This window comes from Microtus ochrogaster, unplaced genomic scaffold, assembly GCF_000317375.1.
Source record: "Microtus ochrogaster isolate Prairie Vole_2 unplaced genomic scaffold, MicOch1.0 UNK12, whole genome shotgun sequence".
Classification (NCBI taxonomy): Eukaryota; Metazoa; Chordata; class Mammalia; order Rodentia; family Cricetidae; genus Microtus; species Microtus ochrogaster.
The window spans coordinates 5,963,304-5,984,115 of record NW_004949110.1 but is presented as its reverse complement, the minus strand read 5'-3'; the positions used below and the strand labels follow the sequence as shown (position 1 = coordinate 5,984,115).

General features: G+C 38.1%; 1 protein-coding gene across 1 annotated transcript in view; it reads right to left on the bottom strand.

Moving 5' to 3' along the window:
• The window catches only part of Xrn1 (5'-3' exoribonuclease 1), a 106,640-nt gene that overhangs the window by 64,687 nt on the left and 21,141 nt on the right, over positions 1 to 20,812 (bottom strand). The window contains exons 12-21 of the mRNA XM_026789012.1: positions 20,442 to 20,547; positions 18,208 to 18,297; positions 15,429 to 15,585; positions 12,858 to 12,977; positions 9,289 to 9,458; positions 5,962 to 6,082; positions 5,772 to 5,870; positions 2,627 to 2,730; positions 1,462 to 1,593; positions 177 to 339 (exon numbers count right to left, since the gene is read on the bottom strand). Coding sequence (XP_026644813.1) covers positions 177 to 339; positions 1,462 to 1,593; positions 2,627 to 2,730; positions 5,772 to 5,870; positions 5,962 to 6,082; positions 9,289 to 9,458; positions 12,858 to 12,977; positions 15,429 to 15,585; positions 18,208 to 18,297; positions 20,442 to 20,547 — 1,262 coding nt within the window. The remainder of the gene's footprint in view (positions 1 to 176; positions 340 to 1,461; positions 1,594 to 2,626; positions 2,731 to 5,771; positions 5,871 to 5,961; positions 6,083 to 9,288; positions 9,459 to 12,857; positions 12,978 to 15,428; positions 15,586 to 18,207; positions 18,298 to 20,441; positions 20,548 to 20,812) is intronic.

Sequence of the window (20,812 nt, the reverse complement as noted above, 5' to 3'; positions counted from 1 at the left end):
GGGGAGGAGGCAGAAATCCTTAATAAATAAATAAATTAAAAAAAAAAAAAGAAAGACCTTGAACCTGTAATCTTTCTTTTAGCCTCTCAAACACTGGGATTATAGGCCTGGGCCACAAGACCTAAAGAAGGTGTAAAGTATATATTAAGAAAGGATTGAGACTTGGGGAGCCTTACCTTAACAATAGTTTGATAAACAAAAGGAAGAATTTGTTTTGACCATTGTTTTTCCAGATGAACTTCACCATTCTGACTGATTTGATATTTACGACCTGTGAGCAACTGAGCATACACAACGGCAGATGTTTCATTTATTACTATTCCCTTTCTTCTTAGGTATCTAAAGGAAAAATAAAAAAGAAAGATACACATGTAGAAGTGTGTATGCAGTCCAGGTGATAATCATCAATCAAACCAACTACTCACAATCAAACCCTTACAGGGCAAATAAAGGCAGGGCAGTTTTCAGCACCCTATAAAGCAGTGGTTCTCAGCCTTCTTGATACTACAACCTCCAATTACAGCTCCTCATGGTGCGGTGACCAACCATAAAATTAGTTTTGTTGCTACTTCCTAACTGTAATTTTGCTACTGCTGTGAACGGTTATGTAAATATCTGTGCTTTCCAATGGTCTTAGGTGACCCCTGTAAAAAGGGCTGGTTGACTCCACAGGGGTCTTGACCCACAGGTTGAGAATCATTGCCACAAAAGCTTTGACAGTATTGATTTTAGTCTGTGGACCATTTTCCCACTGTCTACATGACTGAGTAAGAAATCAATCTGTAAAAACTCCAGAACTTTACATTCAAAGGCCACACACAAAATAAATGGAATAAAAAAAATTTAAGAGAAAGTGAAGAAAGGCAGCATGGAGCTCAGCAAACTGAGGGGCATCTGAAGTATGCTATTCACTGCAAAGGCTCATTTCTTCCATTTATATGTAATACACACTTTTCATAAATAATCACCTTTGCCTTATTGATTCTTTTGGCTTTCAGGTAAAATAGCACACCTTTTCACACTAACCATTCTTTTAACAATGGCTTTAGGGACTGAACTCAGGCCTTGAGCACACTGGCTCCGATCCCCAGTCCCCTGCACTTTGTATCTGCATTTCCTCGCCGCTATGTGACACTGTGCTAAGAAGAGTGAACCGATCTCACAGTCCTCCTGCCTCAGTTTCCCGAGTGTGGGAATTAAAGCTGTGTACTTTCATGCTCGACAAAGTTATTTCTTAAAATGTATTTATTTAGTATGTGTGGGTGTTTTGTCTGCATGTTTGTCTGTGTACCATGTGTGTGCGTGATGTCACAGAGACCAGAAGATGGCACTGATTCCCTGGGACTGGAGTTAAAGAACAGTGAATCACTACATGGGGGTCTTAACTCTGGTTAAAAGAACCCAGTGTTCTTAACCTCTGAGCCATTTCTCCAGCCCTAACCAAATTCTTATGATACTCACTGTTCTGAAATTCCTTGTATTTCTTTAGTCCAGTTCAACTGTTCTTTATCTGAAAGTTCAATGACTTTAGATGGTGGAGCAGTTTTCCCCAAATAAACCTTCTGTGTTCCTGGAGGTTCTTCCAAGTAAAACCTTAGACATAAAAACAAAGGAGAAATTATGTAAGCCTAAACTTGTGCTTTAATGTAGAGCTTTTGCAAGGTGAGTGTTCATAGTGAACAAATTTTATGTGGTACAATTGTAAAAACAACCCCCTCAAACCTCAACCTTTTCTTTGAATACAATAAATTGGAGAATAAAGGCATGTGGAAATTTTCTACATTGGGCACAATGGTATTCTCTGGATACCCAATTATATGAGGGGCTGAGGGAAGCAGATGTCTTGAGCATGAATTTGAGAACATCCTACACAGCTCGAGAAAAGATGAACTAACTATTCAGGTATAAATACAAGATGAAATATCATTAGCACAATGAGAAGATAAAACATTAATAAATCAAAGATTTAAATAATGGAGAGGTACACCACATACAAAGGTTAGACAATTAAATACAATAAAAGTATCAAACCTTCCCAAATTCACCTATACGAATAAAACTTTTTCTTTTTCTTGTTTTTAAGTTTTTCTTCCCTTTGTCTTCCCCTTTGTCCCCATTCACCCTCACCTCTCTTTTAGGACAGGGACTGGCTATGTAGTATAGGCTAGCCTTGAACCTCAACATAGCTTGGGATAGTGCTAAATCTGTAAAGGTCTTCATACCTCAGCCCAGAGTGCTGGAGTTATGAGTATGAACAATTATATCCTTAGGTTTAATACAATTGCTATAAAAATCCTTCAATAGTAATAGATAAAGAACAATCTCTCTTAAAAATATAATAAATTAGAAAAGCTAAAGCCATTTTTAAGAAGAAAAGTCATAGCCTGGTGGTGGTGGCACACACCTTTAATCCCAGCACTCAGGAGGCAGAGGCAGGTGGATCTCTGTGAGTTTGAGGCCAGCCTGATCTACAGAGGGAGGTCCAGGACAGTCAGGGATACACATAGAAAACTTGTCTTGAAAAACCAAGAGAAAAATAAAGAAGAAAAAAAAAACGTAAAAAAATAAATGAAGGTTATCAAACAGCAATGTAAATATGTTAGAGAAACCATGAATTTTATCTTACTTAGTTTCACCATCTGATACTGCCACAACTCTAGCTTCTTCCAGATGGGGCCAGTTAACAAAGACCGACTTTCCAAGCACCGATGAGGCGATGTTTTCTATACTCTTAAAAGCACAAACAAAAAAGTTCATACATGGTTTATGTCCAAGATAAAACTCTCCAGTTCCATTTAAGTTTCAATTTGTAAAATGAATGAGGTAGATTAATGGTGTTATAAAATGCCCTCCACTAGGAAAATTCTGATTTTACTTGTTGGACTCATAGTTATCTTTCTTACTTCTCTGATAACAAAGAAATCTGAGAAGAACAGCAGTAATGGCTTTTGAGTTTCATTCTGGACGATACTTAAAGCAGAATCTAAGAACTATCTCATAAGAAAAAGAAGTATCTCACTTCACTTGTGGCATGTTAGCAAAACAGAACATTAGATTCAAAGAAAGGGGACATAGTTCCAAATTTGTTTTACTTCTTTCAAATTCTGACCAAGTTATGTTTTTTTTTATTATGTTTTTCTTTATGAACAGAAAGGATAGTACATTCCTTCCAATGTTGAGGATAAAGAAAAATAATACACCATTTTGTACAAGGTAATATTTTAAGTAAAAATTTCTAGCTTTAAGAAGAAGAATTTTCAACTTATGCATATAGGTTAGAGAACAACTTTGTAGCAGAAATTGATGTTTAAGTATAAATTTTATTTGTTTTTTGAATTATATTTAATCTTTTTGTTGTTTGCTAATTGTTTTGAGATAAGAAAGGTATCATGGCCAGGCGGTGGTGGCACACACCTTTAATCCCAGCACTCGGGAAGCAGAGGCAGGTGGATCTCTGTGAGTTCGAGGCCAGCCTGGTCTAGAAGAGCTAGTTCCAGGACAGGAACCAAAAAAGCTACAGAGAAACCCTGTCTCGAAAATCAAAAAGAAAGAGAAAGGTATCATGTAGCCTAGGCTGGTCTGGCACTTGCTATGTAACCAAGGATTACCGTGAACCTCCTGGACTTCCTGCTTCTACTTACCAAGTGCTGGACAGCAGATGTGCCCCTTTAAGCATGCCCAGTTTAATATGGTTTTGGGGATCTAGGCTTGTGCACACTAGACAGGAACTCTGTTAACAGAACTATGTTCCCAGCTGAACTGGTAGACGGCCTGCTTAGCATTCAGAATCCTAAGTTCAATGCCCAGAACTACATAACAGGGGGCAGTCGTGTGAAGGCGAAGGCGTAAGTCAAAAACAATCCCACACCAGTTTAGAATTATGATTAAAAGAATGGTTATTTATTTAAAGGGGAAAAAACTTACAGATCACCGTCCCAGACAACAGCCCTCTGCGCAATCAGAAAGGGAGTCTAGAAGCGGAGCAGGAAGTAAGAGAGAGCGAGAAGGGAAGTGGCCACTTTTTTAAAGGGAGAGAGACCACGCCCCAATGAGCTGGTATCTCAGTGGCTATTAGCTGGAGGAGCGGAAGGACCTCCTGCAACAGTCGTGTATGCCTTTTATGCTAATACTTGGGAAACAGAGGCAAGAGGATCAGGAATTCCAGGTTGTCCTCCCTTTCGTAGGAAATTTGAGACCAGCCTGAGATACGCTTTAAAATAACTTAAGGTCAGATCAGATGCTTTGATAAGTTTTGAGAAGAAAAACCCTAAAATATAATCTAATGTTCACAAGGACAAATAGCTAAGGTAAAAAATACAAAGCAGCCCAATTGTTACTAGCTGATGTACTTTCCTTGTTAGGGTTGGTTGATAATCAAAGTGATGATTAAGTCCTTATACCCATTTCTGCCCTCAATCTCCTGATCTAAAAAACTATTAATGAATGGGTATGTACCCTAAAGATTTAAAGTAGAAGTAACTGATTCTATTTCACATATAAACTTAGGTTGGTGATTCCTTATAAGATTACCTTTCAAGATAAGTAATAAAGTAATTGGCCATTTCTTTGTAACTACAAAATGCAGCCTGCCAGTTAAAAACCTGACAAGAACACCTTGCTTGCCCACACGGTTAAGCCATAACAAGTTGCTTTGGTAAGGATAATTTGTTTTTCAACTGTAATACAAAAAATGTTTAATCATGTAAGGGATATGGAAAACATGCTGTTTTTTTTACTATTTATTTAGTATTCACTGAAATCATTCGTTTGAAAAACAAAATGTAACCATATTGTAATTTTTAAATTTCCTGAAAGATTTTGCTGGGTATATAACCTTCAAGGGAAAGAACAGAGATAGAGTTAGAGTTACAGCGGGCTTGAAGGAAAAAAACATCAAAACGGGAGCATTAGCAAGAAAACATCAAGAATAAGAGAGAAAGAACTAGAGGGGAGACACCAAGAATAAAGACAGAGTTAGAAGGAAAACATCAAGAATGAGAGTAGGAGATCAGCAGGAAAGTAAAGAATAGAGGATGCAAAGGCCTAAAAGAAACCATTAAGAGACTGGGTTTCTTCCCTCAACCCCTCAGATAGAAAAGTCTTAGCATATGTCGACCCCTTGGATCTCTTTCGAGCCATGTGCTATCTGGAAACTGCCCCCAGGCAGCAACAGCATTAAGAAATATTTCAGACACAAAGGTAAAAAAATAAGATAATGCATCCCAACTCTTTTATTTTGAAGTTGATACTCCTTCCTTTCCTTCAAGGAGAATGAATGCCTTTCTTTTCTTTGTCCTAATGTCTGTCAGCACCTAGCTCAAGTGTCTGGTCATACACGCGTGTTCCTAGTCATTGGCCAGCAGAGTTCATTTCCTTTTCTTTTTTTTAAATTAATATTTATTTATTTATTATGTATACAATATTCTGTCTGCGTGTATGCCTGAAGGCCAGAAGGGGGCACCAGACCCCCATTAAAGATGGTTGTGAGCCACCATGTAGTTGCTGGGAATTGAACTCAGAACCTTTGGAAGAGCAGCCAATGCTCTTAACCGTTGAGCCATCTCCCCAGCCCTTCATTTCCTTTTCAAATTCCATTCATGATGCTAGTTATAGAGGCACTTAGCGCCACCTAACTCGTGTTTCTGTGCGTTATCTTTAAAGCTGAATCTCAGTTATGCACATTAAATCTCTCCGTTAAACACTTTGGCAGGTATAAGCAGTTTTTTGCATGACTACTGTTCTATAAGTAAATGAATAAATAAAGTACTTACAAGTTCATCTGAATCTGCATCCACTGAGATTTCCAACATCATGTTCTCACCACGACTACTCTGCTGGAATACTTGAACACCACTTTTCTTCAAAAAAAACTTTAAAAGAATTCAAATAATTTAGTTTTAATTCTTATAATCACTCCACTTTTAATAAAGTGAAAAACATCTGAATTAAATAGCCACTGACTTTATGTTTGATGTGTTTCAAAGTAGGGAATCCACAGAAATATAAAGCCTTCTGGTCAACCCTGGTTATTCTGTTCTTGTTTATGTCTACACGCCAAGCATCTAATGATATTATTTTATACCTAGAAAATAAATCAAGGTAATTTAAAATTCAAACATTACAAGCAATTACAACTTTCAACTTTCTTTTGACTATTTCATAAGAACCATTTTTGCTTTAAAAAAGAGAGGTATGTGTGGTAGCATAAGTTTGTATTAGAGAGAAGCAGAGGCAGGAGAATGCAAGTTCAAGGCTATCCTGAATTACAGAATGACTTCTAAGCCAGGCTAAGCAGATAGTGAGACCCAGAAACACCACAACCCCACCCCACCCCCACCCCCACGGTAGAAGAGGTGAATTAGTCCTTGGAAGAAAATTCAGGCATAGTGGTTTATACCTATAATCCCAAACAGGGAGACTGAGGCAGGAAGACTTGTACCGAACTCGAAGCTATTTGGGGCTACACAAGGAAATCCTGTCTCACAGGAAATAAACTGTGGTGATTCCCCTGCAGGCTTTACAGCAAGCAAGAAAAATTGATCCTTGAAGACTCGAAGACAAGAATGAAACTCGGCTCAGCCTGACTTTGTTGTAATTGGGGTTGGACCAAGACTTCTATAATCTGGCCCAGACCATTTTACTTTAGTCCTATTTAAGCACAGCACGATTTAGAAAAAAGTATTCAGATAACAATATGAACTCAGCCTCAAGTGCACTTTTTCTTACAAAGTACGTCTGGCTTCCTTCACAGGAATGGGAATTGTTGACTCAGAAAGAGTGACCAAAAGTTAGGGTCTAGGAAGCTTGCCTGAGGTAACCGTGACACCTGTGGGTGTGAGGACTAGCCTGGCCCTGAGATAACGCAAAAGTCACTTAGGCTGCTATAAAGCACAAGAGACCATACTCATAAGAATGGGTTTATGATCTAAAAGCAATGCTCAAGTTTTGGGAAAAAGGTCTCTAATAAGTAAAAACATGAATTCTGGGAGATATGGGCAGAGCCTGTCTCAGCAGACAGCAAAGGATCACCAGGCTGTAAAACCGCATCATTCCTAGCGTTCCAGAAAGAGCAGCTGTGCACCTCATTCCACTGCGGAGGTAAGCTGTGTGCTTAACTTTCCTGGCTCCTCCAGTGCCTATCTGTGTGCACAAGGCCGTAGTTGGTTTTTATTACTCTTTGGCTCTTTGGGGGGGGGGGTCTTGCCACCCAGCTCCCAAATAAATCACACAGAGGCTTATTCCTTTTTATGAGTGCCTGGCCTTAGCTTGTATTATTTCTAAGTTTTTCTTAAATTACCCTGTTTCTATTTAGCTATATTTTGCCTCTGGACTTTTACCTTTCTTTATTGAATATCTTTTTCTTTTCTCCTTACTTGTGGCTGGGTGGCCCCTGGTGTCCTCTCTTCTCCCTTTCTTGTTCCTCCCTCTTCTCTCTTCTCTGTTTGTTCTCTGCCTGGCAGTCCCGCTTACCTTCCTCCTGCCTAGCCACTGCCCATTCAGCTCTTTATGGATCAATCAGGTGTTTTAGACAGGCAAAGTAACACAGCTTTACAGAGTTAAACAAATGCAACATAAAAGAATGCAACACACACACACACACACAAAAAGAATGCAACACGTCTTTGCATCATTTAACAAATATTTCACAGCATAAACAAATTAACAAATCTTCAATTAATATTTCCCAACACAAGGCCTTTCTGCCCTCAACAAACAAACAAAACAACAACTCAGGGGCCAATGATGTAGGTAAAGGCACTTGCTGCCAAGCTTGACTGATACCTTGTGTTTAATCCCTAGGGCCCACATGATAAAAAGAAAGAACTGACTCCCAAAAGTCCTCTGATCTCCATATACTCATAGCGTGCTTGTGTTCTCTCTCTCTCTCTCTCCCTCTCTCTCTCTCTCTCTCTCTCTCCCTCCCTCCCTCCCTCCCTACACACAAAGAAATGTACAAAATGTAAAATAAAACAAAAATTCTAAAATATAACAAACAACAAAACCCTAAAATACAGCAAACAAAATCAGAAAACTAAGAGCAATCCAGCTTCTCTACTGCTACTAGTCTAGGTACAATTAGGTCTGTAGATTACTAAGTAAAGGTTTTTATCCCACTATTTTTAAACAAGCTACATATAATTTATTTATTTATTTAAAGAGAGGGGCCTGTTGGTAGTGGTGTACACCTTTAATCCCATTACTCTGGAGTCAGAGGCAGGTGGATCTCTGTGAGTTTGAGGCCAGCCTGGTCTATAAAGAGAGTTCCAGGACAGCCAGGACTCCACAGAGAAATCCTGTCTCTAAACAAACAAACAATCGAGGAGTAAGGAGATGGCTCAGGGAGTAACTTGCTTGCTTTCCAATTTAAGGATTTGAGGACGATCCTAGCATCTTCTTAAAAAGGAGGGCGTGGCAGCATGCCTCTGTAATCTCAGTGCTTGGGAAGGCAGAGACAGGAGGACCCCTGCACTTGCTGGCCAGCCAGTCTAGCCAGATTGGTGAGTTCCAGGTCCAGTGAAGAACCTATCTCAAAAACAACCAAAACCAAACCAAACCAAACAAACAAAAACCTAAAAAACCCTTATACATAAACACAAAGGGAAATGTAAATCTATACTTCATGTTCTAAAGGAATGACATTTCACAGTCTATTTTACTGTTCTTTGTACTTGAAAAAAATACCATTCGCTCAACTGTCATTTATATACATGGTTTTCAAGAAGGCAAGAAAAGAGAAAAAAATAAAGATGGGAAGAGAATGACAAAAACAGATTTAAGAAAGGAAAATGGGGTTCTCAACTTTTTTTTAAATCTCTGGTTCGGTAGTTGATGACTGTAAGGTTAAGTTGTATCAAATATTGCTGGGAATAGAGACATGAACAATGAAAACACAAATCACAAAAACCTAATACAGAAGTTGTTTAGAGATAAAGTGAGAGATATACTAGACAGAAAAACCCACAAAGCTGTAGTAGAAGAATTAGCGTCTGCTCCAAAGAGAGAGCGACATGGTCCAGGGAGAGAGACGCTTTGATGCTGAGCAGCTGGCTGTTGCTCAATAATTATTAATTTCATTTTGAGACCGGAAATCATTATGTTGTTGATCTTGAATTCCTGGGCTCAAACAAGATTCTTCTGCTTCAGCCTCCTAAGCAGCTGGACTCTAGGCTTGAACCACTATGCCTAGCTTATTGGATATCAAGTAATTGTCACAAATATGAATTCCCATATACACACAAAGACTTGAACATCTATAAGAAGAATTCATAAATTACCAAGTAGCATTACCTTGCACAACACCGTTCTATGGCAGGGAACTTTTCTGGCCATGGAGAGGAGTAGGTGAACTCTGTGTCTCTATCATACCAGCACATTAGACATTCACTGTGTTGGTTTCTTTTCCTTTCTTCCTTTTTGAGGGAGTGATTACATGTCTCCATGGCTTCCAACAATCGTTTCTGATGTAAATAATAATAAATGATTAAAACAAATACCGTAATCTCAACATATAGAAAAGCATTTCCCCTTTGTACACTACTAGGCTCTTAAAAAATAACATCATGAGCTGATGGGGTAGCCCAGTAGGTAAGGGCCCTTGTTGCTGTCTGATGACCTGAGTTCAATCCCTTGGAAATAATCAACTTTCACAGGTTGTCCTCTGACCTCTACCTGTGGAACATGTGTGCACACACAGTGAAAATAAAATTAAAGCAAAACAAGAGTTCAGTGTCATTCTCAGGCACATAGCAAGTTCTTCACCACCCTGACTTACAACATAAAACACAAAACAAAACAACAAAAAAGGTCCCGAGAGAAGAAACTGTGGAGTAAGAAGGCAATCTAGAAGCTGTCTGTGTAGAGGAGAAGATTTAGCGTAAGAAGCAGACTCGAATCCAAAGACAGGAGAACTTGAGAGACAGGTTATGTACTGAAAAGAAGTTCACCCAGCTGGGCATGAGATGCAATCAGGAGACCAAAGTACCAAAACGAAGAATCCATGGGATAAAAAAACTAAAAACTGAAAGTATAGGCCAGCTATTCAATGACATTATACCAGAGTATTCTCAACTGTAGAGAAGACATGAACACCTAAACATAAGAGGCATTCAATTTTTACTCATTCACGGATTAATTACTGACTGATGTGCACACACGCAGGTATGCTTGCCTGTGTGAGAAGGGAACATTGAGTCTTCCTCTATCGCTCTCCACTGTATGAATGTTTTTATTTTACTAGGTTTAACTTACTTATTTTATGTGTATAAGTGTTCTGCTTGCATGTAAGTTTATGTCTATTGCCTGCAGAGGCCAGAGGAAGGTGTCGGATCCCCTGAAACTGGAGTAACAGATGGTTGTGAGCAGCCATGTGGGTGCTAGAACTGAACCTAGGTCTCTTGGAAGGGCAGTCAGTGCTCTTTACTGCTAAGCCATCTCTCCAGTCCCAATTTTTGTTTATGAAAATTTAAGTATTTAGTGTGTAAATATGTATGTACATATGTATGTGAATGCGTGGATGCCATAGCAGATGTATGGAGGTCAGATGAAAGAAAAGTAGGTAAAGAGCCAGGTGGTAGTGGCGCACGACTTTAACTCCAGCACTTGGGAGGCAGAGGCAGGCAGAACTTTGTGAGTTCAAAGCTAGCCTATTCTACAGAGTGAGTTTCAGGACAGCCAGGGCTACACACAGAGATACTCCATCTTGAAATTGAGACATCCCCCCTCCCCATAAACAAAGCAACAACAAAAACCAAACAAACAAAAAAATCTAAACCCAAAAAACAAAAAAGAAAAGTAGGAAAGAATCTATGATGTAACATAGAAAACCAGAAAACCTCTAACACTAATATAGGAGAAAGAAAGAAACAAAACAAAACATAACAAACAAAAAAACCCAAAACCTAGTCAAGTGGTGTACTCCTCTAATCCCAGCACTTGGGAGGCAGAGGCAGGCAGATCTCTGAGAGGCCAGTATGGTCTACAGAGTGAGTTCCAGGATGGCCAGGGCTACACAGAGAAACCCTGCCTCAATAAACAAACAACCCTACCCTCCCACTCAAAACCCTGATCCAACAGTAATAACCTTCTACGTAAATGGCCTCGACTCAACAACAAGAGAGAGAAAGAGAGGAAGAGAGGAAGAAAGATAGAAAGAGAGAGAGGAGGAAGGAAGGAAGGAAGGAAGGAAGGAAGGAAGGAAGGAAGGAAGGAAGGAAGGAAGAAAAAGATGCAGACTATAGCTGACTGGACTGAAAAACAGGATTCAATTGTTTGTTGTTGCTAAGAACTACCTCACAGATTGAGATTCCAAGGATTTCAAGTTAGTCTATCAAGTGAATAGAAGGAAAAGAAGCTGTTGTAGATAACCTCATATCTGAAAGGGTAGACTTCAAATCAAAATTGGTCAGACAAAGTGAGAAGGCCATTATATATTACAGAAAAATTAATCAAGATGACATAATAATTGAGATACATGCACTAAATGTTGCAGCTCTCTTTCATGAAATAGACAGCAATAGGCATAAAAGGTCTCACAACTCTTGATAGAATAACAATGATGACTTTAGTACTTCACTCTCGTCCACACAAAAATGAACAGAGAATCTTCAGAGAATCATAGATCAAATGGACTTATGAGGTATCTATCTACAAGAGATACCAAATACACATTCTCAGTAGTCCATAGAACCCTCTCTAAAACCCACCACATTCTTGGCCACAAATCAAGCCTTCACAAATACAAAAGAATCAAGGTATACATGTAGTATACCCAGTAAATCCAGCAGTTGGAAGGACCAGGAGTTCAAAGTCATTCTCCGCTACACAGCAAATCAAGGCAAGCCTGGACTATGAGACTGTCTTAAAAAGCAACAACAACAACAACAACAACAACAAAAATGAACTGGAATAATTCCTTGTATCTTATCAGATCATAGTGGAATACTAGACATTAACAGCAAAGAGAAACTACATGGAAACTGAATGATATAAACTGGCATGAAATGGGTGATTGAAGAAATCATGGGGGAAATTTAAGGTTCTAGAATCAAACGAAAATGAAGGCACAGCATTCTGGTACAGCTAAGGGAGTCCTAAGATGAGAATGGACAACTATGAAAATCAGTGATCTCAAATAAATAAACAATAAACCTCGAGCCTTTAGAAACCAAAGAATAAGGCATATCCCACACAGTAGGTGGCAAGGATTTTCTGGAAGTACCCTAAGGACACAGGCTATAAGCCCAAGAATTCAAGGAGATTGAGTCAAGTTTATAACAGTAAAGAAAACCATCTGCAACGCTAAGAGACAACCTATAAAGGGGGAAAAAGTCCTTGCTCACTATATATCTGATAGGGGATTAATATCTAGAAACTAATTGACCCCCAAAAATTAAGTAGAAAAAACAATTAATGAATAAGTAGACAAATGGACTAACCAGACAATTCTCAAAAGAACAGATACAAATAAAAATAATATAGCTAATATATGAAAAAATGCTCAACATTCTTAGCCAACAGGGAAATACAATTAAATGAACTTTGAGTCTATCTCACCCCGATTAGGACGACAAACATTAAAACAAAAAATAATAGGGGCTGGGAAAATAGCTCAGTTGGTAAAGTGATTAGCTAAAAAACATCAATACCTGGTTTGGTTTCTAGCTTGCCCATGTAAAGAACTGGGCATGGTGGTGTAGACACACTTGGAATCTAAGTGCTGGGTAGATGGAAACAAGTAGGTCCCCTGTTAGACCAGGGGATGATGTCTGAAGAATGACTCCTAAGATTATCTTTCGCTTGTACACACACATAGACACATTAAAAGACTGTGTTTATATGTACTTATTTCATATACTGACCTCATCAATAAAGGGTATCAATACCACAGCTTCCCATTCTTGTTGTTTCCCATTTAGATCAGTTTTAAAATCCGGTGGGTAATATTCTATAATTGGTGAGTCTTCGCTGGTCATCAAATGCTGTGAAAATGTAAATAGGAAAATAGATAAAAGAGACACTATCTTTACAACTATTCATTAACATATAGAACATTTCCTTACCTTATTAGGTTGCAACAATGTATTTGGTACATTATTGCTTCCAACTAAATGAATCCTTTTAATTTTTCTTTTTTCTGAGACAGCATCTCCCTGGTCTTGAAATTAAGACCCACCTGGTTGCAGATTCCCCAGTGTTGGAATTACAAGCCTGTGTCAGCTTGTTCAGCAAACTGTAAAAATTTCAATTGTATTTGATACTCATTTCTTTCCTGCTTCTTTAACTTAGTTACAGAGCAAAACTACTTTTTACTATGAATGACTTCTCTTTCTCTCTTAATTCCTGTCTTGAGACAGAATTTAAGTAATCCAGGTTGCCTTGAACTCAAGAATGAGAACTCAAGGTTGCTCAGTCTCAAGAATGCTGGGATTATAGGTGCACACCACATTCCTGCTACTATTAGTTTTAATTCTGTCATCTTTACTTAGAAACTTGTATTACATTTATTGTGTTCTGTGTGTGCACATGCATCATGGTGTGTATGGAGGTCAGAGGACAACCCGTGGGAGTCCATTCTCTCCTTGCACAGTGTGGATACTGGGGATGGAAGCCAACAGGGTAAGCAGCAAGTACCTGTATTTGCTGAGCTTCCTGTCAGCCACATTTTTATTTTTCTATTGTCTTTTCACTCTATAACGTCTACCACCTAAATTCTGTTCCTTTACTTTCAAGTTTAGTTCAGTTCCTTTCACATTTTTCCAAGAGTTTTCCATTTCAACCTCAAATTAACAATTTATTTCCATGCCCTAATCAGTGGATTCTAGTAATATGATTACTAGCATCAAAGATAATCTAAAAAGAAAAAAGTAAAATCTAAGACCCACAATATCATTAATAACAGAGTCTGATAGCAAACATTTTTATTATATTCTATAAAAGAAGTAAACAAAGAAAACATACCGATGTCTTATGCAAAAAAGGATTGGGAAGTGAAAGGGAAGATTATAAATTTAAAAAATGAAGTAACATATTCCTAAAATGATAATATAAAATTTAATTGCTATTGCATGAACACTAAACAAACACAACAAATGTGATTATAACATACTTATTGGCTAATAGTGGTATGCTACCAAAAGTTTAATGTAGCTGAAGGAAAAAACAAACAAAAAACATTAAAGATATTTAAGAAACAGAGGCTGAAACCAGGGTTGAGTATAGGTTAGGGCACTGGAAGAGGCAAGAGGGACCATGACAATGTTAAGAGCAATGGGTTATGTATGTACATCTACTCCAAATTGTGAGAAGACCAGACATGGAATGAGAAGTTCGGACACAGACCCTACAAAAACCAAGTAACTTTTATAATCTGCTTAGTATGTTTAGTGTGCTTCGGAGACCCTGTCTTTCTCTAATTATGTGAAATATATTAGTAAGAGAAAGGTCCTTCAATTTGATAGTTGGAATGCTTAAAAATCTAAATATATCCTGAGGTGACACTGGTGTAAGATAACAAGTCACTAGAATTGCCCTTATTCACTGGGTGGTGGTAGTGGTGCACGCCTTTAATCCTAGCACTTGGGAGGCAGATTTCAGTGAGTTTGAGGCCAGCCTGGTCTACAAAGCAAGTTCCAAGGACAACTAGAACTGTTACACAGAGAAGTCCTGTTGGTGTAGGAGGTTCTTCTGTTTAAGTGTTGCTTTCATTGGTTAATGAATAAAGAAACTGCCTTGGTCTAGTTGATAGGGTGAACTTAGGTAGGCGGAAAAAATAGAACTGAATGCTGGGAGGAAGAAGGACAGAGAGAGAGAGAGAAGCCATGAATCCTCCACTAGACACAGATGCCAGTTAGAATCTCTGGTAAGCCACTGCTATGTGGCGATACATAGATTAATGGAGATGGGTTAAACTAATATGTAAGAATTAGCCAAAAAGAAGTTAGAGCTAATGGTCAAGTAGTGTTTTAATTAATACAGTTTCTGTGTGGTTATTTTGGGTATAAGTTTGTCCCGGTTTGTGGCCAGGACAAACAAGGGGCCCTTTCCTTTACAACACCCTGTCTTAAAAAAAACAAAACAAAACCAAAAAACTCAAAATAAGTATTGTCTAAGATAAATAAAAAATCATTTATTAAATTATTTTGGGCAGCAGTATTTTCAGGTTTATATGAAGAATTAAATACAAAAAAAATTATATAAGGGGTTGGAGAGGTAGTTTAATGGTTAAAATCCCTGTCTTTCCAGCACCTATATGGAAGCTTACAACCATACATAACTCCAGTTCCCATATCCAATGCCCTTATCTGTTTTATGTGGGCACCAAGAATGATGAGGTACATAGACATACATTTATGTAGGTGAAATGTACATACATATAAAAATAAATCCTTAAAAAAGAATATTAAGAAAACTCATTCAATTCCAAAACCTACCTGGTAGCAGGTAGGAAGCAAATTTTTGCTAGCTGATGGGAGGACGGCAAGAAGCTGCTCGAATGGCTTGAAGGGTTTCCCCAGTTCAAAATGGATTTTAAGAGCACTGATGTTGCGGATATCAGACAGGAAGGGTGCATAATGATAGGGATAATACCTATGAGAGAAAATGTGTTTTAAACTGAAAACATTATACAAAATAGCCAATATTGAACATTTTCCTACATTTATTTAAAAATACACAGGTATAATTAAAAATGTATCATACATAATTCTATCTCTTGAGTATAAGAAATTAGCACCTCTGTAAAGCTTAGCTCATATGATAGCAATAAATATAATATTTTCATAAATATATTTTGATAGGTGGGAACTTAAGAGACAGGGTTTCACCTAGGAAGGCAGGACTGGCCTCAAACTCAAAACTTAAAGTGTGCATTGGGAATGTTTCTTTTTAAGTCTCAAGTAGAGATCACAAATCCTTCAATCAATACACTGAACAATGAGGTGGTCAGAAGCGTCATTCTAGTCACTTGAATCTGGGACCTCTCTGCAACTGGCGGGGCACTCAGTATTCAGTAGATACTGACACCAAAGCTCTAATCAGCCCCTAAGATGGACAGTGGGTGTGTGCTCATACAGCCATGTCAGTTAACTCTAAGAAAGGTTATCTTTGAATCAGGGTACATGGCACTGCATGTGTGGTAGAGATTAAGCTATAAATCAATCACATACATTTTAAAATTATCTTCCTATCTTTAATTATAGACATGTTCTAATAAGCCTTTGAACATAAAATTAAAAATATTTCAATATGCTACAGGTGTCTGAATCACTGGATACAGGGAGGCAGACACTCAGGATATAGAGCAAGAAAGGAAAAGGAAAGACTAAATTTTTTAAAAATTTTATTTAGGCCAGGCGGTGGTGGCGCATGCCTTTAATCCCAGCACTCGGGAGGCAGAGGCAGGCGGATCTCTGTGAGTTCGAGACCAGCCTGGTCTACAAGAGCTAGTTCCAGGACAGGCTCCAAAACCACAGAGAAACCCTGTCTCGAAAAAAAAAAATTATTTAGTTTGTTTATGGGGCTGTACAGGTGTGTGGAGGTCAGAGATTTGTGGGAGTAAGCTCTCTCTATCATGTGGGCCCCAGTGACTGCTCAGGTTGTCAGGCTTGGTGGCAAGTTCCTTTACCTGCTTAGCCAACTTGCTTGCCTGAGAAACTTCCACATTCCTAATTATGGCATTCAGCTGTTCTAGATAGGAAAGTTTAGAAGTCAGAATGGTATGTGAAATAGTGTAAATACACTGATGTTCTAAACAGATAGGCATGGCTTGGCTTTTTGGGATGATTACTTTGGTTTTCTGAGCTTTAATTTCATCTGCGGCAAGTAGAAAACGATGTTTACTTCAAGTATATGAAAATATGGTTTTGAAGTCCCTAATTTTACTGCTTGGCAATTAAACAGCAATTACTGGCATTTAGCCTTCTAAAATAACAAATAAGGATCATATCTTTAAACTTTGATTGTTTTTAAGAGAGGCCTCAGAACGTAAGAATTTCCTTTCAAAGCTGGCTAATAAGTGAACGAACACCTAATGCCACATCATTCTGCACTGTTGTGAGCTTCCTGATTATGCTCACAGCAGTTTCTACTATAGGGTGCCTTATAGTTGGAGGGTTTTTCTTTCCTCTTTCTTTTTGAGGCAAGATCTTGCTATGTTTAACAGTTGACCTTGAACTTGTGGTGATCCTCCAGCCTGGGATCAGATACAAGCTGCCACATCTGGATGTTATTCTCCCATTTTAGTGAATGAGTAGATGTAATTGGCTAGGATCAGATCACCCTCTACTACTCATGTACAGAAGCCTGGTTCCAACCTGCTGGAGAGGTTCTAGAAACTTTAGAGAGATGGGACTATTGGATTTGGGCCACAGGGACATGTCCTGAGGGGCTGTATCTTGTCCCACACCTTCCTTTATCTTTCTCTCTACTTTCTAGTTACAATGAAATATCAACTTTGCTCTCCATGTCCACCCTGCCATGACACTTTGTTTCACCATAGCCTAAAGAGATTGGAGCTGGCTGAGCAGAAACTGAAGCCTGAAACCACGAGTCACATGATCTTTCTTCTTTTAAGTTGTTCTGTCAGGAATTTTTGTCAGTGAGAGGAGCTGACCAATACCGAGGAGAAATGGTGAATATTACTTTTTATTAACACAAGCAAAGCCTTTCTTTCAGTCACAAATATTAGTTGACTCTTCAGAAATTATTCCTGTTAAAGAGTATTGTTTTTGAGTACACAAAAATGTGGAGATTCTTACAAACACCCTCACGTAACTATTACTGGAACGCAAACACTTGTTAAGATCGTGCCATGATAAGAGGTTCTCTTATTTTTACTTTTCTGGTGGCACTAGGAATCAACCTCAGGCTTCATCCATGCTAGATGGGGGCTCTATGATGGAACTCTATCCACGATTCTCTCCTACTGGACAACTAGAGTCTGATCCAAGTGATTTATTAAGCTACACCCCAAGCCCATGCTGACTCAGACTGCTAAAGTATTTTACAGCTTTAGATTAACAAAGGCTAGGGCTATAAATATTTCTCTTAGTCGAAAGTCTTTAAAATATTTTCATTTAAAAACAGATTATATTTAATTTAAAATTGACTGTAGACATATATGAAAAATTCTTTTAAGTAGAAATAAAAGGAAAAGAGATGTGTAAATGAGACTCTAATAGTAGGAACCATTATAAAATGAGATGTCTTTACCAGCTCCAGGATTGGACTCCATGATAGTAATAGTGTAAGATCCACTGTATAGCCTGAACATAACAAGCAGCTTGATCAGCCAGAAACTCACTGAAACAGAAAGGGGCATTTTCATAACAATGTTGTTTTCTGAAGACAGACCAATATATTCAGTGTATTTTTAATACCTAAACATTATAAACAGAAAAACTGCAAAATATTTACAATTCCATCTTGTCACATGAAAGGCTGTTTACAGTTTCCTAAGCCAACTATCAAAACAGTTAAATCGGATATGTATGCTTAAGTTGTCATTATGACATAGTTTTGCCTAATGTTTGAAGACTCACCTACCGACCTTTCTACAAAGTGGTATTATCACTCTCCTAAGTAGTGGGAATGAGCGTAAGCCCCGAGTTCTTAGAAATCTGGCAATAGTATTTACAAACCCTTTTAAAAAGTGCTATATGGGGGGGGGGGGGTGAAAAAAAAAAGTGCTATATGTTCTGAACAAGACCCCTCTAGATTTGGGTAAAACAAAGCAAGCCATAGCCTAAAGTAAAAAATAATCACTTAGAAATTTCTTATCTATTTCTGGTAGGTATGCATATATCTTTAAAATGTTCTATTATCAATTTATATGTGTTATGTGTATATTTGTATGGCATATACTTGTGTGGAGGTCATGAGACAATTTTCAGGAGTTAATTCTCTTGGTAGATGTGTTTTTTAACCTGATACAGAATACTTTCTTACTTAGACAAGTATTTCCTGATTGTTAAAAATCTCTGTGAGTTCGAGACCAGACTGGTCTACAGAGCTAGTTCCAGGACAGGCTCCAAAACCACAGAGAAACCCTGTCTCGAAAAAAAAAAAATCTGGATAATGGAGAAAACTATTCTTATCACCTTCTAGCAATTCCTCGTCATTTCTGTCTGCTGCTTTTCGGTCACTGCTGAGACGAGGCCATGCTATCTTGCCCTTGCCCTGTGAATTTCTGGGATTCAGCGATATTATGGGCTCAGCTTTCCAAATAGCTCCGGTTATGCACTACTAGCCCAAAGTTACCCAATTAAAAAAAGTACCAATGAATGCGTGTATTATAATCATGTGTGATTGTGTTTCCTGTCTTTAGGTTATAAGCATCTTTCTGAGTTGTGGAGAACTCTTTGCAAACACCATTGAATAGCTGTGCAGATTCTGGAGATGGGGAGAGGAGCGATGATGAGCCAGAGTCTTCCTTTATGGAAGACAAGATCTGGCTATCAACTTCCACCTTCTGTTTTGGACTCCTGACTGTACTCAAGTGTCACAACCCCTGGCTCTACAATGGTGCTTCTTATTAGACTTAAAAAAAATTATTTGGTTATTTCTGAGACAGATTCTTGTAATGTAGCCATGACTAACTTGGAACTCACTTATGTTAAATTTTTCAATTTCAGACTCGTGGCAGTCTTCCTGCCTCCGCTTCCTGGGTATTTCCTAAGGGATTACAGTCACTTGCTGCCATGTTGAATCTTAGACATTTATTAGTTTTATCTTTTCTGATATTGGAAATCAAACTTGGGGCCTCACAGAATATAGGTAGTCACTCTTTCACTGAAGTGTATCCTTAGTCCATTTATTGGATATTTAGATTACTTTTAATTTTTTAGCATTTTAAATATCTTAATATGTATAAGAATGTTACTATTTGCTAATTAAATCTTAAGTAATTTTCTGCATGTGTGATGTGCATGCTTGCATATGTATGGGCGTATATGTTTGTGTGAAGGTGCTTGTGTACATGTGTCCTTGTCTGCAGAGGTCAGAGACTGATGCTGGGTATTTCCTCAATTGTTCTACACCTTATATGTTGAGGAAGGGCCTTTTGTTGACCCCAGAGGTCACCAATTTGGCTAGTCTAGCTACCTAGATTGCACTGGGGACATCCTGCTTCTACATTCAGGACATCTTCCTGAGCTCTAGGGCCATAGGTGACTGCCACACTTGCCTTGGCATTTACACAGGTGCTAGAAATGAGAACCTGGGTCCTCAGGTAGTATGCCAAATACTAGCCACTAAGTCATCTTCCTAGTTCATCTTGGCAGCAATTTTTATCATAGGAACAGAACACATGCCAGAATCACTATCATGAAATCCATAATTGAAGACACCAATAAATCTCCCATATTTCATTAAAATCATGTTGTTTTCTGAAGACCTGCAAAATTTACTTTTTCTATTGCAAAATAAAAACAATGAAAAAAACATACTCAGATACTACATCGACCCCCATCTTTGTCATGTAGTATGCTCTCTTATATTGTCTAAATTCAGTTTCAAACAGATCGTCATCTTCAGTCTCATCTTCAAAACTATCTGTGAGGAAAACCAGAAAGATGTAACTGATAAATATGAATATTGTTTTTTATCTAATGCTGTGATCAATGCATATCAAAATTGATACATATAAACTATCATGGGAATTTATCCAATCCAATATTGCTGGGTTAATACTAATAAAGGAAAAGAGAAACAACTATGTGTCAAAGAAATAACATTAAACACAGTATATACTCACCTTCAGAAGAAATAACATTAAACACAGTATATACTCACCTTCAGAAGAAATAACATTAAACAC